At 42.7% G+C, this 15,730-nt stretch overlaps 1 protein-coding gene across 1 annotated transcript in view; it reads right to left on the bottom strand.

Moving 5' to 3' along the window:
* The window catches only part of suclg1 (succinate-CoA ligase GDP/ADP-forming subunit alph), a 72,833-nt gene that overhangs the window by 9,385 nt on the left and 47,718 nt on the right, over nt 1-15,730 (bottom strand). Inside the window, exon 8 of the mRNA XM_080195297.1 lies at nt 4,012-4,200. Coding sequence (XP_080051423.1) covers nt 4,012-4,200 — 189 coding nt within the window. The remainder of the gene's footprint in view (nt 1-4,011; nt 4,201-15,730) is intronic.

The following is a 15,730-nucleotide window of genomic DNA, read 5'->3' as shown; positions in this document are numbered from 1 at the left end:
TTTTTTACAGGTTTATCTTAGGGTTTGCCAGCATAACAAGACCAGTATTTATTGTCTATCTCTATTTGCCTTCATAGAATTCAGTTGTTTACTGGGCCATTTCAGAGGGAAATTGAAAACCAACCATGCAATCCTAAGGACAGACCAGTGAATGGCAAGTATTATGCTCTTATGCTCATTCAGCTCTACAAGGACATTCATGAGCCAGGGGGCAGCACAGTGGCACAGTAGTTAGTATTTGCCTCACAGCACCAGGGACCTGGATTCGATCACTGTCTGTGTGGAGTTTGCACGTTCTCCCCGTGCCTGGGTACATTTTCTCCGGGTGCTCCAGTTTCCTCCCACAGTCTGAAAGACATGCTGGCTAAGTGCATTGTCCATGCTAAATTCTCCCTCAGTGTAACCGAACAGGCGCCGGAGTGTGGTGACTAGGGGATTTTCACAGTAACTTCATTGCGGTGTTAATGTAAGCCTATTTGTGACTAATAAATAAACTTTAACCTTAGATGTTTAAATGACAATCTGGCAGCTTAATGGTCACTGTCACTGACTTCTTTTATTCACTCACTGGGCATTACTGGCTGGGGTAGCATTTATTGCTCAGCATTGCTGGCTGGGGCAACATTCCTTATCCATCCCTAACTTTGAACTGTGTAGCTTGCTGGGGCATTTTGGGGGGACATTTAAAAGCCGACCACATTGCTGTGGCTCTGTAGGCCAGACTAGGTAAGGATGACAGGTTTCCTTCCTTAAATGGGCATTAGTGAACCGGATGGGATTTTATGAAAATCAACAATGGTTTCATGATCATCATTAGACTTCTAATTCCAGATTTTCATTCAATTTAAATTCTGTCATCTGCCATGGTGGGATCTGAACCCAGGACCCCAGATGAGCACCCTGGGTCTCTGGATTACTAGTCCAGTAACAATTCCACTAAGCCACCATCTCCTCATATTATTTATTTATGCTTATTTATTTTTTTTAGCAGGATACAAATTTTCAATTTGTTTTGGTGGGACTTGAATTCACATCTTCTGGATGACTGTACCCATAGTGTCCATCGACTGAGGAAAGTATGAATGTGACACATCGAGTTAAACTTTCTGGAGGTAATTCTGCGCAGCACTGAAAGTGCAGTCAGGCTAGGCTGGTGAGTCTTACAGCTCCTGTTAATATACCTGTGTTTTCCCTCATGCAAATGTCTGGCAATCCTACGTGGAAAGATATTTTTTAAGAAAATCTAACTAGCAGAGTCTTTAGGTCCCAGTGCACCATTCCATCAATAAACCCAACACATTATGCCAATACTCAGACAAATATTTGAGCTGATTTGTTAAAAGGAAATAACATAAGCTATTGATTTACTCTGACAGTAGATCAGTTTTGTTTGCAGCCCTCCACAAGCTGTAGAGTGACTTCATGAAGCAAGTGAAACACTGCCACACTTGACTGCCACTGCCATTTTGTACACTGTGTTAAGATGGATGTCATGGCATATCATAATAGGAACAATCTTTTTTGACAGTGGTATCATGGATAAAAAAGACTTGCATTCTTATAAAGCGCTTTTTAGGCTCTCAAGATACTCCCCAAGTGCTTCACAACCAATTACTTACTTTAGAACGTAGCCCTTACTGTTTTGTTGGAAGACCTGGCAATCCTACTATATAGTAAGAAGTCTCACAACACCAGGTTAAAGTCCAACAGGTTTATTTGATAGTAAATGCCACAAGCTTTCGGAACGCTGTTCCTTCGTCGGGTGAATCAATCCTATTGTGTTCCAATGTTATCTCCTGCTCTTCTTCATATCCAACAGTACTACTTACTCACAACACTGCATGGAAATGGCAGCCTGGATTATATGCTCAAATGCAGGAATGGGGCTTGAACTTATCACCTTCTGGTTTAGAATACTAACACTGAACTACGCTGATATTTAAAACAGAGGTGATCAATGGTGTGAAACTTGAGAAGGAACGTGATAGCTGGAGTACCAAAGTTAGTAACAATTCCCTCTGACTTCCGATATCAATTCCCCATCCCCCTGCCACATTAGTTTAAACCCTCCCCAACAGCACTAGCAAATACTCCTCCCAGGATGTTATTATTCAGCATTAAAGCAGCATCTGTTTTCATCTGAATAATCTCAGGAATTTATCAATGTGCATGTCTTGGATCAGCGCAGCGGGGAACATGGCAAGGCAGCAGGGTAAGATGTCAAGCTGTCCAACAGCGAGGATCACACAGCAAGATGTGCCAGGCTGTTTTAGAGAGTACTGCTACTGAGAGAAAAAAAGAGAGAGAGAAACAACAGCAGCCCTGCAGTGCAAAGAGACATGTGGAGCATAGACATATGCAGAGTTCTTTGACAGAACAAGGGACATGTCAACTAGAATGTCACGAGAGAGGGACAGATAGAGAGAGAGGTGGCCATGCTGTGTAAGAAGTCATGTTGCGGCAAGACAAGATGCGCAGTAGCTGGATGTGGAAAGCAAAGCAGTCAGCTGACACAACAGGTGGGAAGCAAGCTTAGGACAGTCAGAGGATAGAGTCATAGAACTATTATAGTGCAGAAGGAGATCATTCAAACCATCAAGCCTACATTGATAACAATCCCACCCAGGCCCTATCCCCGTAGCCTTGCATATTTACTCTGCTAATCCCCCGGACACTAAGAGCACCTAGCCTGCACATCTCTGGACTGTGGGAGGAAACTGGGGCATCCGGAAGAAACCCACACAGAAACAGGGAGAACATGCAAACTCCACGCAGACAGTGACCTGAGGTCAGAACTGAACCCAGGTCCCTGACGCTGTGAGACAGCAGGGCTAACCACTGCCGTCGAAGAAATGCCTTGGTGGCAGACAGAATTTACAGCTGCCGAACCTTTCCAGCAATTGCTTTCTTATAAAAAATTGAGTCCTTTTAAAAAAATACTGATAGCATTTTCAGGAGATAAATGAAACCTAGAACGCAGATGGTACCAGGAGCTGAGTCATTTTCAACACTTTTATATGGCTTCCACTGTGCTTTTAAGACAAAGCAGGTGGCTGAAAAAGGTATGAGAACTCTGCTTCTCTTCCTACCATGCAGTGAAGAGTAATTGTCAGACAGAAGTATCCCTGTGAAACAAGCACCAGTATAAAGAGCCTTGGCTTACATTTAGGCACTGAAAGCTGTTCAATGTGCCAGGAATCACACAGTGGCACAGTTAGCGCAATGGTCACTGACATAAACTGAACTTTATAAAGCTGAATGGGTGTTTTCCAATGAAAGGGTGGCATGGTGGCACAGTGGTTGGCACTGCTGCCTCATAGCGTCACGGACCCGGGTTCGATTCCCAGCTTGGATCACTGTCTGCGTGGAGTTTGCACGTCCTCCCAGTGTCTGCATGGGTTTCCTCCGGATGCTCCAGTTTCCTCCCACAGTCTAAAGATGAGCGGGTTAGGTGGATTGGCCATGCTAAATTGCTCCTCAGCATCAAGGGGACTAGCTAGGGTAAATGCAGGGAAATATGAGGATATGGCCTGGGTTGAGATTGTGGTCGGTGCAGACTCGATGGGCTGAATGGCGTCCTTCTGCACTATTCTATTAAAAGGTTTAACTCTACAGGCATCCATTAGGCTACTTATGTATTTAAATAAGCTGGGCAAAGTTTTAACTAACCATCAGGTAGTGCTTTACTTTAGCTCATGATACTGGACAGCTCTTTCAAAGAGCCAGCACAGGTGTGATGGGACAAATACTCCCCCAATTTTGTGCTGCAAGATTCGATGAAATTAAAGTGAATACGGCAGAACACCACAATTAAGAAGGAAAATCAATGCTGAGGACTAGATGAAGACCATTTAGTGCACAAGTCAGATAAGACAAAGACAGAAGGATTTTGACCATGTGAAGTTTACACTGTAGTCCAAATCCATACGGAAGATCTTACAGATGATAAAACACACTTGGCGTTCATGTTTTTCATTCTCTGTAAACTCTAGAACTGAAACTACTATTTACCTTCTGTATGGTGCTACCCAGTTTGGCAGGGGACATGCTGATTACCACACCAGCATGTTGGAGGGCAGCAATCTTTTCCTTGGCTCCACCTTTGCCTCCAGCAATGATGGCACCAGCATGCCCCATTCTCCGACCTGGCGGTGCAGTAAGACCAGCGATGAATGAGACCACCGGCTTAGCATTGGGCCCCTGTAAAAACAGTAAGAAACACATCAATCATCAAGCACTGGCAGGTTAATGGTTTTTACTGGACTAGTCATCCAGTGGATGAGTTCAGCCCCCATTATGGGTTGAGATTTTAAACTCGGTATTTTGTTTAATAAGAATAAAAGCTGAAAATAAATAAAATGACTGTAAAGCTGCAGATTTATCATTAAAAATCCACCTGGTTCATTAATGCCCTTCAGAGAAAGAAACCTGCTACCCTTACCTCATGTGTCTATATGCCCTAGTCAAGCCTCACACTGACGTAGCTGACTCTTCACTGCCCTCTAGATTGGTCTAGCAAAGCACTTAGTGGTATGAAATATCAAACCAGAAAATGCTGGAAGCCTGCAGGAAGCAGTGTGGCGGCACAGTGGTTAGCACTGCTGCCTCTTAGCGCCAGAGACCTGTGTTCAATTCCCAACTTGGGTCACTGTCTGTATGGTGTCTGCACATTCTCCCTGTGTTTGCTCGGGTTTCCTTCCACAGTCTGTAAGACGTGCTGGTTAGGTGCGTTAGGCATGCTAAATTCTCCCTCAGTGGATCCTAATAGGTGCCAGAGTGTGGCAACTAGGGGATTTTCACACTGACCTCATGGGGATGTCAACGTAAGCCAACTTGTGACACAAATGACTACACTTTAACTTTAAGCCTGACAGTATGCGTGGAGAGAGAAACAGACTTAATAATTCAGGTCAATGAACTTTCATCATTGATTCTGATGCAAGGTCATTGAACCTGAAACATTGACACTTCTAATTCATTACTTGGCTTCACTGCCAATGGAAGTAACCCAGTGTGAGGAGAGCAGTCAATGCTTTCAACACACAAGGTGTCAGCTAACCATAAAGGTAGGTTGAACCAAGGCAGAATGTGACAGTGTGAATGAGAATTGTCTAACGGCCACCAGGAGGTAGTGGAGCTGTGACGAAGGGGAGCAATGGGAAATCAAGACTGTGCCAAGGTGTGAACGCTGGCTGTAGTCTTCTGAACACTTTGCAACTGGAGGAGGTTTGGCCAGGGAGATAGTTTAGTTTATTTTGAGAAGTTGCTCCCCAGGGTATGATGGCATGGACGAGAATTTTGGCAGCCAAAGATGGAAGAAAGCAATCTTGACATTGGACAGATGTAGAGGAGGGAAAGTCAGGTTTCCATAGGGAGAGGGGTCATAGTGCAATGCAGCAAGAGGGCAAAGAGATTGATAGCATGAAAGCCAGACGGATATAGGTGCTGGTGTGGGAGGGAGCTCCTGATCTGCCTAATACTGCAAGTTTTCAAAGTAATGAGCAATGACACTGGGCAAGGGCATGCTTATTTATAATTTAACATCCACTTCTCAAAGAGGAAGGCAAGGTTATAAATTCTCCACATATATTCTGTGCACCAGGAAGAAACTATTGTTCTTTAAATGTTACAAGTAAAACTGTTAACATAGCACATTTGTACTTTTTTCCCGCTTTCCCCATTCAGAAATGACTAACTCCTGATTGAAATGCCAAAACTTTACTAATATGAAATATAGCAAATTTTAGTATAATGAAACAGACCCTCAGAGGTTAGCCCTATCGCCAACACAGTGTCAGAATGTTATCGAGTGCTCCATTTCTAAAGGAAATGCACAGGGTACATGGTTGACTTATTGCCTATTAGTGTGTAATTAGAAACTTGTTTACTTATACTCATTACTGTGCATGCACTCTGGTCTTTACTAACATATACTGGTGCTCGCTTTTTAGATCTCCGACCAGACCACACGATACAGGCCTTGGCTGAATCAGTGACATAACCCCGCACGGGTACGCACAGTCTACAGGAGAAACAAATCTCAGTCACACAAGTCCTGCATGCACCTTGAGCATATTGCAATGTCCTCTGGCAGCTATGTACAGATCACGGAACTTTCAGCCAGTTGTTGCTAGTTTTTGACTCCAAAAGAAACCGCACACTTAGCATTAGAAAACCTGGTAATTCTGTATACGTGAAAAACATAAGGGAATTGCAACAAAACTATACCTGTCAAATCTAAACCTCTTTTTGAACATCACTAACATGCTGAGTTGACAATGCCTCAGACTGTTTTTTTTGGTGCCACTCAACAGCTGCCCGACAGCAAAGAAAATCAACATCTCCTTCGTTTGGATTCAGTTCAAACCTCAGTGTACAAAGAGAAGCATTGGTAACCGAGATTAATGTTGTAGTCAGAGCTACCATCTGGCCCTTGTGCCAACAATGACTTTTAGTGCAATCAGCATCAAACGCTCGCATCCACTGCGCACCACCGCTGTGCAGAGAAATCCTCAAGAACAAAAAGACAGATACAAATACCAATCGTCTTGTCTGTCAGACGCAAGTTTGAATTTTCTTTTTTATTCATTTTACAGGAGATGAACATCGCTGGCTGGGCCCTTCTTTTATTGATTGCCCACCCCAAACTGCCCTCCTTTTCAGAGGGCATTTGACAGTCAGCCACATTGCTATGGTTCTGGAGTCAATGTAGGCCAGACCAACTAAGGACGGCAGATTTCCTTCCCGAAAAGGACACTAGTGAACCAGTTGGGTTTATCCGACAATCGACAATGCTTTCATGGTCATCGTTAGACTTTTTAATTCCAGATTTTTATCGAAGTCAAATTAAAGGGGGGGGGGGCGGTTTAGAACAGAGTTGAGGAGGAACTTCTTCACTCAAAGAGTGGTGAATCTCTGGAATTCTCTGCCCGTTGGAAGTGGTGGAGGCTGCCTCGCTAAATATTTTTAAGACGCGGGTTGATGGGTTTTTGATAAGCGAGGGGATTAAGGGTTATGGGGAGAGGGCGAGCAAGTGGAACTGAGCCACGACAGATCAGCCATGATCTTACTGAATGGCGGGGCAGGCTCGAGGGGCTAGATGGCCTACTCCTGCTCCTATTTCTTATGTTCCCCATCTGCCTTAGTGGGATTTGGACCTGGGTCCTCAGAGCTTTACTCTGGATTACTAGCCAAGTGACAATACCACTACACCACTGCCTCCCCACATATTCATCTGAGAATGAATAAAAAGTCAATATTCAATTTCAATTTCAAAATAGGAAATACCTGAAGAAGGATTTTTTTTTCCTAAATTAGCACCACAAATTGATCAGGCTTATCAATTAGACAAGGAAAAATTATTCCCATCAGCTGATGGCATAACAACCAAGAGGCACAGATTGTCACAATCGACAAGTTTCATGGTCATTTAATTACAGAAACCAAATTTCACCATCTGCCATGGTGGGATTCAAACCTGGGTTCCCAGAAGCTGCGCTAGCTCTCTAGATTATTAGTCCACTGATGCCACTAGATCATCACTGCTTCCTCTTAGGTGAGAATTGAACTATACAAAGTATGGAGGTTCCAAGTTCCCCTGGCTTATGCAACTGTGCTTTGGTGGTTGTACTGGTTTGTTTCTAGGTTAGACATAAAGTTAGCCCATGTTTCCCTCTTCAATGATTACCCAGTGAAAAGTGAATGGTTGATGGCAGAATCTAGCTAAGCAGTGATTCGCTTCCTCTCAGCATTATCAAACTCTCTCTCAACATTTTACTGTTGATGTTCATGCATGAATAATAGGTACTTAAGCAAAGTACAGCAGAGAAACCACCACTTGGGAAGCTCCATCTTAGCAGCAACAGCTCGCATTTATACAATGTCTTAAATGCAGTAAAACACTCCAAGGTACAAGAGAAAACAACATCAATGAAGGGAATTGATGCTGAAATCTCTTAGAGGGTAAATTGGTAAAACTGTTTACAAAACTGTTTACCAACTGTCTGGTCATGAAGAGAAACTTTTACGCCTCTTCAGTAAAACTGGTGATTTGATAAAGTGGATGCAGGAATATGGGAACATTGGAGTTTGCAGCAGGTGTGGGTCATTCGACCCTTCAGCCTGCTCCGCTAATTGATAAGACAATGGCTGATCGGATTGTCTTTTGTGTCTGTCCCCCATGATCATCAACTCCCTTGTCTATCAAAAATTTAACTCACTCAGCCTTGAATAAATTCAACAATCCAGCCTCCACTGCCTTCCAGGGAAGAGAATGTCACAGGCTAACGGCCCTCTGCGAGAAATAATTTTTCTTCATTCTTCTCTGAAACTGTATCCTAGTTCTAGCCTGTCTCACATTCTCCTGTGCCCACCTTACGAAACTTCTTATATGTTTCAATAAGATCGCTGCTCGTTCTTCTAAACTCCAAAGGGTACACAGCCTTTCGTCATGAGGCAAGTCCTGCATTCCAGGAATGAATCAAGTGAACTTTCTCTGATCTGCCTCTAAAGCAATTATATCCTTTTTAAATAAGGAGAACAAATTTGTATACCAAATATGATCTCGTCAAGTTCCTCTACAGTTGCAGTAAAACTTCCCAGAATAGAGTTTATGGGGTCAGTGATTTAATAACCAGGGGAGATAATCATAGTTAGAGTTTTACAGCATGGGAAGAGGCTCTTCAGCCCATTGTGTCTGCCCCAGCCATCAATCCCAGTTTCCAGCACCTGGCTCACTGCCTTGTATGTTATGGCGTTCCAATTATGGATCCAGTTTGCCAAATTGCCCTGGATGCCATGGGCTCTTACCATCTTGATTAGTCTCCAATTTTGTCAAACGCAGACAACATCAACTACACTACATTCATCCAAAGTTACCTCCTCGAAAAATTCAATTTGTAAGACATGATTGCCCTTTGACAAAACCTTGCTTACAACTATCTTTGATTAATCCTTCCCTCTTCAAGTGAAGATCATGACCAAAAGAACAAATAAGGAAATTAGAAGCAACTTTATTCTGCAGAAGGTGGTTAGGTCCAACTCAAAACAGTGGCAGAAAAAGAATCCATAGCTTTTAAAGGGAAAATGGATAAATATTTTTAAAAGAAATTTAGAATTTAGAGGTCCTCTGAACTTGAACATCAAGACAACAGTTCACAGGAGTCCTCAGTTATGGGCTGATCTGACCAACAAAAATTTATGAATATTTATAAATAACTCAGTCATTTTAAGAATTAGGGTACTTCAGATTCAGCCAATGAGAAATGGAGGACAAACCTAGGCAGTAATGAAATTAGAAATGCTGGGGAGATATGACCCAAGTCAGCTTGGGGCTTTTCTTTTTGCAAATTCATTTCGTAAAGTGGCAATTACTGGTAATATATTGGTCATCCCTGGTTACCATAAGGAAGTGTGGTGAACCTTGATGCAAGAGGGCAGTTAAAGAATCAGTCACATTGGTATGGGACTGGACATGTATAGGCCTGTATCAGATGTGCACAGTCAAAGGACATTGATGAACTAGCCAAGCTTTCAAACACCTGACAGCACTGTGGCAGCTTTCATAGAAACATTGAAGCATAATTTGGCCCTTCATACCTGCTCCACCAAAGTGATCATGGCTGATCATCAAAGTCAATATCCTGATTCCACCTTCCCCCTGCCTGCACCCCCTCTTCCCCCCATATCCCTTTAACCTCAAGAGCTATATCCAACTTCTTCTTGAAATCACACAATCACATTTGGTCTCAACCACCTTATGCAGTAGTGAATTCCACACATTCACCACCCTCTGGGTGAAAAAATTTCTCCTCACCTCAGCCCTGAAAGGTTTACTCCTTAACTCAAACTATGACCCCTAGTTCTGGACTCTCCCACCACTGGGAATATTCTTTCTGAATCCACTCTGTCTCATTCTACTAGAATTTTATAAGTTTCAGTGATGCCAGCTTTTTGTTTCTAGAATTGGAAATCAATGGACAAGTTGGGCCGAAGGGCCTGGTTCCATGCTGTAAACCTCTATGACTCTAATTGAAATTCTCAAACTGTTATTGTAGGGTCTGAAGTCTGGAATACTGAATTAGTAACCACTGCACGACGCCACCCCACAAGACTTAAAATATAACATGACTGGCTGGCTGTCTCTGATGCACAGAGGGATTTGACTGGAATTGTACGTGTGAAACACACATTAGATCTGAGCCATTTGAAGCTAGCATTTAGTTTACAGAGCAACATTAGATCTTTGCAATCTAAATTGGTATTGATTCTGAAAGTTTTTTTTAATATATATGCATTTAAATCCTTGAAATAAATGCGAAATGACTGCCACATTTTTAACTCTGTGCCTTTCATTACAGTAAATTCTAAGAGGATGCGAGATGCTCATAACCAGTGCACCAGTTTCAAATAGATATTTGAATATATTACATGATTTAATCAGGCTCTTTGTTGTGATGAGAATTCTACAAGGATGCTCATGAGAGCAAGTCAAACTGACCTCCCAACCTTTTGTTTAATGTCAGATATTGCACAGATGCCGTTATCCTTCAAGTTGCTAATGTATGATCAGAAAAAATCTGATTTTTTTTTGTTAGGACGATGTGTTTCCATCTTTCGAATAAAAAAAAGCTGAATTCTCTGTACCTTCAATATTATTTTTAGAACATTTCTTTTAAACATCCTTTTAAGATTCCTAATATGCAGGCATTCCTAATCCACGTAACCATTTCTCGCACCATGGAAAAGAAGTGACAGTGGGAACATGGATACAAAATTGGCTGAATGACAGGAAACAGAGCGTACCAGTTAATGAATAGAAACATAAACTAGAAGCAGGAGTAGACCTTTCAGCCCTTCGAGCCTGGTCCACCTTTCATCCTCATCATGGCTGATCATTAATTCAATACCCTGAACCCCCTCCCTTCCTCCCATATCCCTTGATCCCTTTAGCCCCAAGAGCTATATTTAATTTCCTCTTGATATCAGACAACATTCTGGCCTCAACTGCATTCGTCACCCTCTGGGTGAAGAAATTTCTTCTCACCTCAGTTCTGAAAGGTTTAGTCCCTGTCCTCAAACTATGACCCCTAGTTCTGGACACCCCCCTCCATCTGGAACCTTCTTTCTGAATCTATTGTCTTACCCTGTTAGAATTTTAAGTTTCTATGAGATCCCCTCTCACTCTTCAAAACTCCAGTGAATATAATCCTAACCAATTTAGTTAGTCTCTCATATGACAGATCTGCCAACCCCTGCATCAGCCTGGTAAACTTTCGCTGTACTCCCTCTATAGCAAGAGCATCCTTCCTCAGTTAAGGACATCAGGACTGCACACAATACTCCAGGTGTGGCCTCACCAATGCCCTATTCAATTGCAGCAAAACATCCCTATCCCTATACTCAAATAGTCTCGGATTTCAGGGTGGAGAAAGGTTTTAGTAGAGTGCCCCCAGGGATCATCACCTTTCTGATATGTACAGGGCACAATTCCAAAATTTGTGGATGATATGAGATTCAGAAGTACTGTAAACTGTAAGTATAGTGTAATGTAGAATTTCAAAAGGGGTGATAGGGAGTAGATGAAGTTCAAAACAGAGAAGTATGAAATGTTTCATTTTGGTAGGAACAATATGGAGAAACAAAATAAGCTATGGGTGCAATTCAAAACGGGTGCAAGAGGGACATGCATTTGTACATAAGTCATTTAAAGTGGCAGGACAGGTTGAGAACATGGTTAACAAAGTGTATACTGTCCAAAGCTTCAGTAATGGGCGCATTGAGTACAAGAGTAAAGAGGTTCTGCTATACTTGTATAAACACTGCTTTGGCCTCAATAGGAGCACTGCATCCTACTCCTACTTTAGGAAAGATGTGAAGACATGAGAGAGTGCAGAAAAAATTCATGAGAATGGTTCCAGGGAACTTCAGATGAGAAGAGATTGAAAAAGTTGCAACAGCTTTTTGGAGAAGCGTGAAAAGTGATATGATAGAAGTATTCAAAACTATGACAGGTTATGAGAGAGTGGGAAAAACTGTGCCCACTAGCAGAAGAATTGAGAGTGAGAGAGCACAAATTTAAGGTAATTAGTAAAAGATGCAATGAGATACAAAGAGAACTTTTTTCACGCAGAGGGGTTAAGTTCTTTGATGTGCTGCCTGAGTCTGTGATAGAGATAGGTTTAATCAAGGCATTCAAGACGGAGTTGGGTTATCTAAAACAAAATAAGAAATAGGAGCAGGAGTAGGCCAACTAGCCCTTCGAGCCTGCCCCGCCATTCAATAAGATCATGGCTGATCTGTCGTGGCTCAGTTCCACATTCCCGCCCTCTCCCCAAGAGTTAAGAAGGGAAGGCAGGAGAGTGACAGTGATGCACTGCTCATTTGGATAACTGGTACAGACATGATGGGCCGAATGATCTCCTTCTGAGCTGTAACAACTCTGTAAGTAGCCCAGTTAGCAAACGTTAACAGCCTACATAACCAGGAATGACACTGAGGGTGAACTCAAACCTCTCCTCATCAAACAGCCACAAAGGACCACTGAACCACATTGATAGCAGTATTTCAACTGGTCCCTCCCTCTCTCTCTTCTCCAGCTCCACATCCCAACAAAAATCCCTCCCCCACCACCCAGGCCAAACGCAGCTCCTGGACTGACACTGATACTGGTTGTCTTTACAGGAAAAAGTCTGACAACACCAGGTTTTAGTCCAACCGATTTATTTGAAATCGGTTGGACTAAAACCTGGTGTTGTCAGACTTCTTACTGTGTTTACGCCAGTCCAACGCCGGCATACCCACATCATGTCTTTACAGGACCAGGGATCAAACCTGGGAGCATCAACTATGCAGTTACTGGCAGAGCCTGAGTTTTAGAGGACTAATTCGTAGAAACCAATTCACTTCAGCAGTGACACACGTTTCTAATCAGGGATGGATAACTTGGTCAATAAAATCCTAAACACAATCATTTTCTCTCTACTGTTCCTTCAGGACTTAACCAAAAAAAAAATTCCTCTGCATAGCATCATCAAGGTAGAAATAATTTCCACGGCATTTCATGAAGTGTTAAACATCAACAGATATGGAAATATAAGAACACAGGAATGAGGAGTGAGAGTAGGCAATTCAGCCCTTTGAACCCGCTCTTCCATTCTATATGGTCATGGCTGATCTCCATCTCATCCAGACTCCACTTCCCTGCCTTTTTCCCATAGCCCTTTATCCCACTTGTGATCAAATATTTATCTCTCTTTTATGAATCCATTAGAGAAGATGACCAAAAAGACACAGATTTTTAAGCAGCATTGCAGAAGGGTAGAGTGGAGGTGGTGTAGTGTAGGGAGGGAATTGCAGAGTTATGGCCTTGACAACTGAAGGCACAGTCACCAATTGTTGAGCGATTAAAAACAAGGGATGTACCAGAGGCTAGAAACAAAGGGAGTGGAAAAATGTTGAAGGGCTGGTAGGCTCAAGGAGGGCACTGGGAAGGGCAAAGGAAGGAGAAATTTAAAATCAAGGATGAGAATTTTAAAATGGAGGCCAGCCAGACCGAGAGCCAATGTAGCTCAACGTACGCAAGCAATGGGTAAAAAAGACTTGGTGTGAATTAGGATGTAATTTTCTTTGTTCTTTGAAGGAAATCTGCCGTCATTACCTGGTCTGGCCTACGTGTGACTCCAGAATCACAATGTGGTTGACTCTTAACTGCCAACCAAGGGCAACTAGGGACGGACAATAAATGTTGGCCAGCCAGCGACGTCCATATCCCGCGAATGAATAGTAAAAAAAAATTTTCAGGTGGACAGCTGAATGGATTAGAGTTTAGTTGGGCCTGTGGAAAAAATGGCTCTGATGGGCCAAATAATTGAACATTTCATAGGTGAGGGAATTGAATGCTTACTCTCTGAATTGAAAAATGCCTCGGTATTGTAGTAAGAATGAAATGGACTATGATCATTTAAATTGCTATTTGTATAAATTTTCAAACATGCAAACATATAAATTAGGAACAAGAATAGGCCATTAGGCTCTGCTGTGTCATTTGGTAAGATTGTGGCTGATCTGATTGTGGCCTCAACTATACTTTCCCAGAGTCCTCAAGGAAGTGGGCAGCACAGTGGTTAGTACTGCTGCCTCACAGTACCAGGGACCCAGGTTCGATTCCCAGCTTGGTCATTATCTGTGCAGAGTCCGCACGTTCTCTGTGTCTGCGTGGGTTTTCTCCATGTGCTCCGGTTTCCTCCCAGAGTCGAAAAATGTGTGGGTTAGGTGGATTGGCCATGCTAAATTTCCCCTTAGTGTCCAGGAGACTAGCTAGGGTAAGTTATAGCATTATGGGGATGGGGTCCAGAGGGAATTGTGGTCGGTGCAGACTCGATGGGCTGAATGGCCTCCTTCTACACTGTAGGATTTTATGATTCTATGCAGGCAGACATTTAGACAAGCTCACACTTACATACAGTGCACAACTGGTCCTTCAGCAAGAATGCATTCAGCTTAAAAGACAATATTTAAAAGCCTTAAAAGAAAGGTGCCATTTGCGATGGATCTCCTTCAGAAAATGGCCAAATTCTGCCTCCCAGCATTCCAGGCGATCTCAAAAATCTGGCATAGACACAATGAGTGACTATTCCAACACACTAGCCAAAGACAGCTAACAAAGCCATCAGACCACACAATGGGTGTTTGTCGACAAACTGTAACTTCTGTAAATAATACCCACAGATTTGGAGTCACCGTATCTTATTGTACCCCCACATTTATTGGGAATGATAATCCCAGAGAACTATTTTGATTAGAGTAAGAAATCTCACAACACCAGGTTAAAGCCCAACAAGTTTATTTGGAATCACGAGCTTTTGGAGAGTTCTCCTTCATCACTCGCCTAAAGAGCAGCGCTCCGAAAGCTTATGATTCCAAATAAACCTGTTGGACTTTAACCTGGTGTCGTGGGACTTCTTACTATGCGCACCCCAGTCCAACACCGGCATCTCCACCTCATTTTGATTAGAGTGAGAACTAGTTGATATGATCGCCAGGGCCTTCCCTATTGAAACCATTTTCATATGTTAATGGAATATTCATGAAACAGGATAAGAGATTGTTACAATGTGAAAGAAAACACAGATCTGGGGAGGGGTTGCAGCAAACTTGGTCAAGAGTGTGATCCTTTAGTAGCTTTAGTGAACACGTGTTAGCAGTAAGACCGGTAGCAGCAGGTAGCAGACAACAAGCAGTAAAAGCAGCAGCTGACAGCACTGCACTGTATTGAGATCTCAGAAAATAAACTTAATAAGGGAAATGGATGCACCAAAACAGGGCAAGTAAGCTGAAAGAACAGCTGCAACAGAAGTAGCAGCAGCAATTTCAAGGGTTAACGATACGAGTGCAGCTTAGAAGTTACCGGAAGGGTCCGGTGAGTTTGAGACTGATTTAACTTGAAAGGGAAGCAGGACCCTGACATTTGTGACACAAAAACAGAAAATGCTGGCAAATCTCAGCAGGTCTGACAGCACCTGTGGAGAAAGAATGGACCTGCTATTTTCCAGCATTTTTTTCTGTTTTTTTTCAGATTCCAGCATCTGCAGTAATTTGCTTTTATCACAAATATTTGTGAATTTATCAATGTCACGATAAGCTATTAAAGAAGAGTTGTGAGCCTTGAACATTTTCTCCACCCAGACAGGCTGAACCTCAGAGTTAGGAGGATGAAGGGGGAGGCATGGAT

Source organism: Carcharhinus amblyrhynchos, chromosome 1 (genome assembly GCF_965287045.1).
Source record: "Carcharhinus amblyrhynchos chromosome 1, sCarAmb.v2.hapA, whole genome shotgun sequence".
Classification (NCBI taxonomy): Eukaryota; Metazoa; Chordata; class Chondrichthyes; order Carcharhiniformes; family Carcharhinidae; genus Carcharhinus; species Carcharhinus amblyrhynchos.
This window is presented reverse-complemented; position numbering and strand designations above follow the sequence as displayed.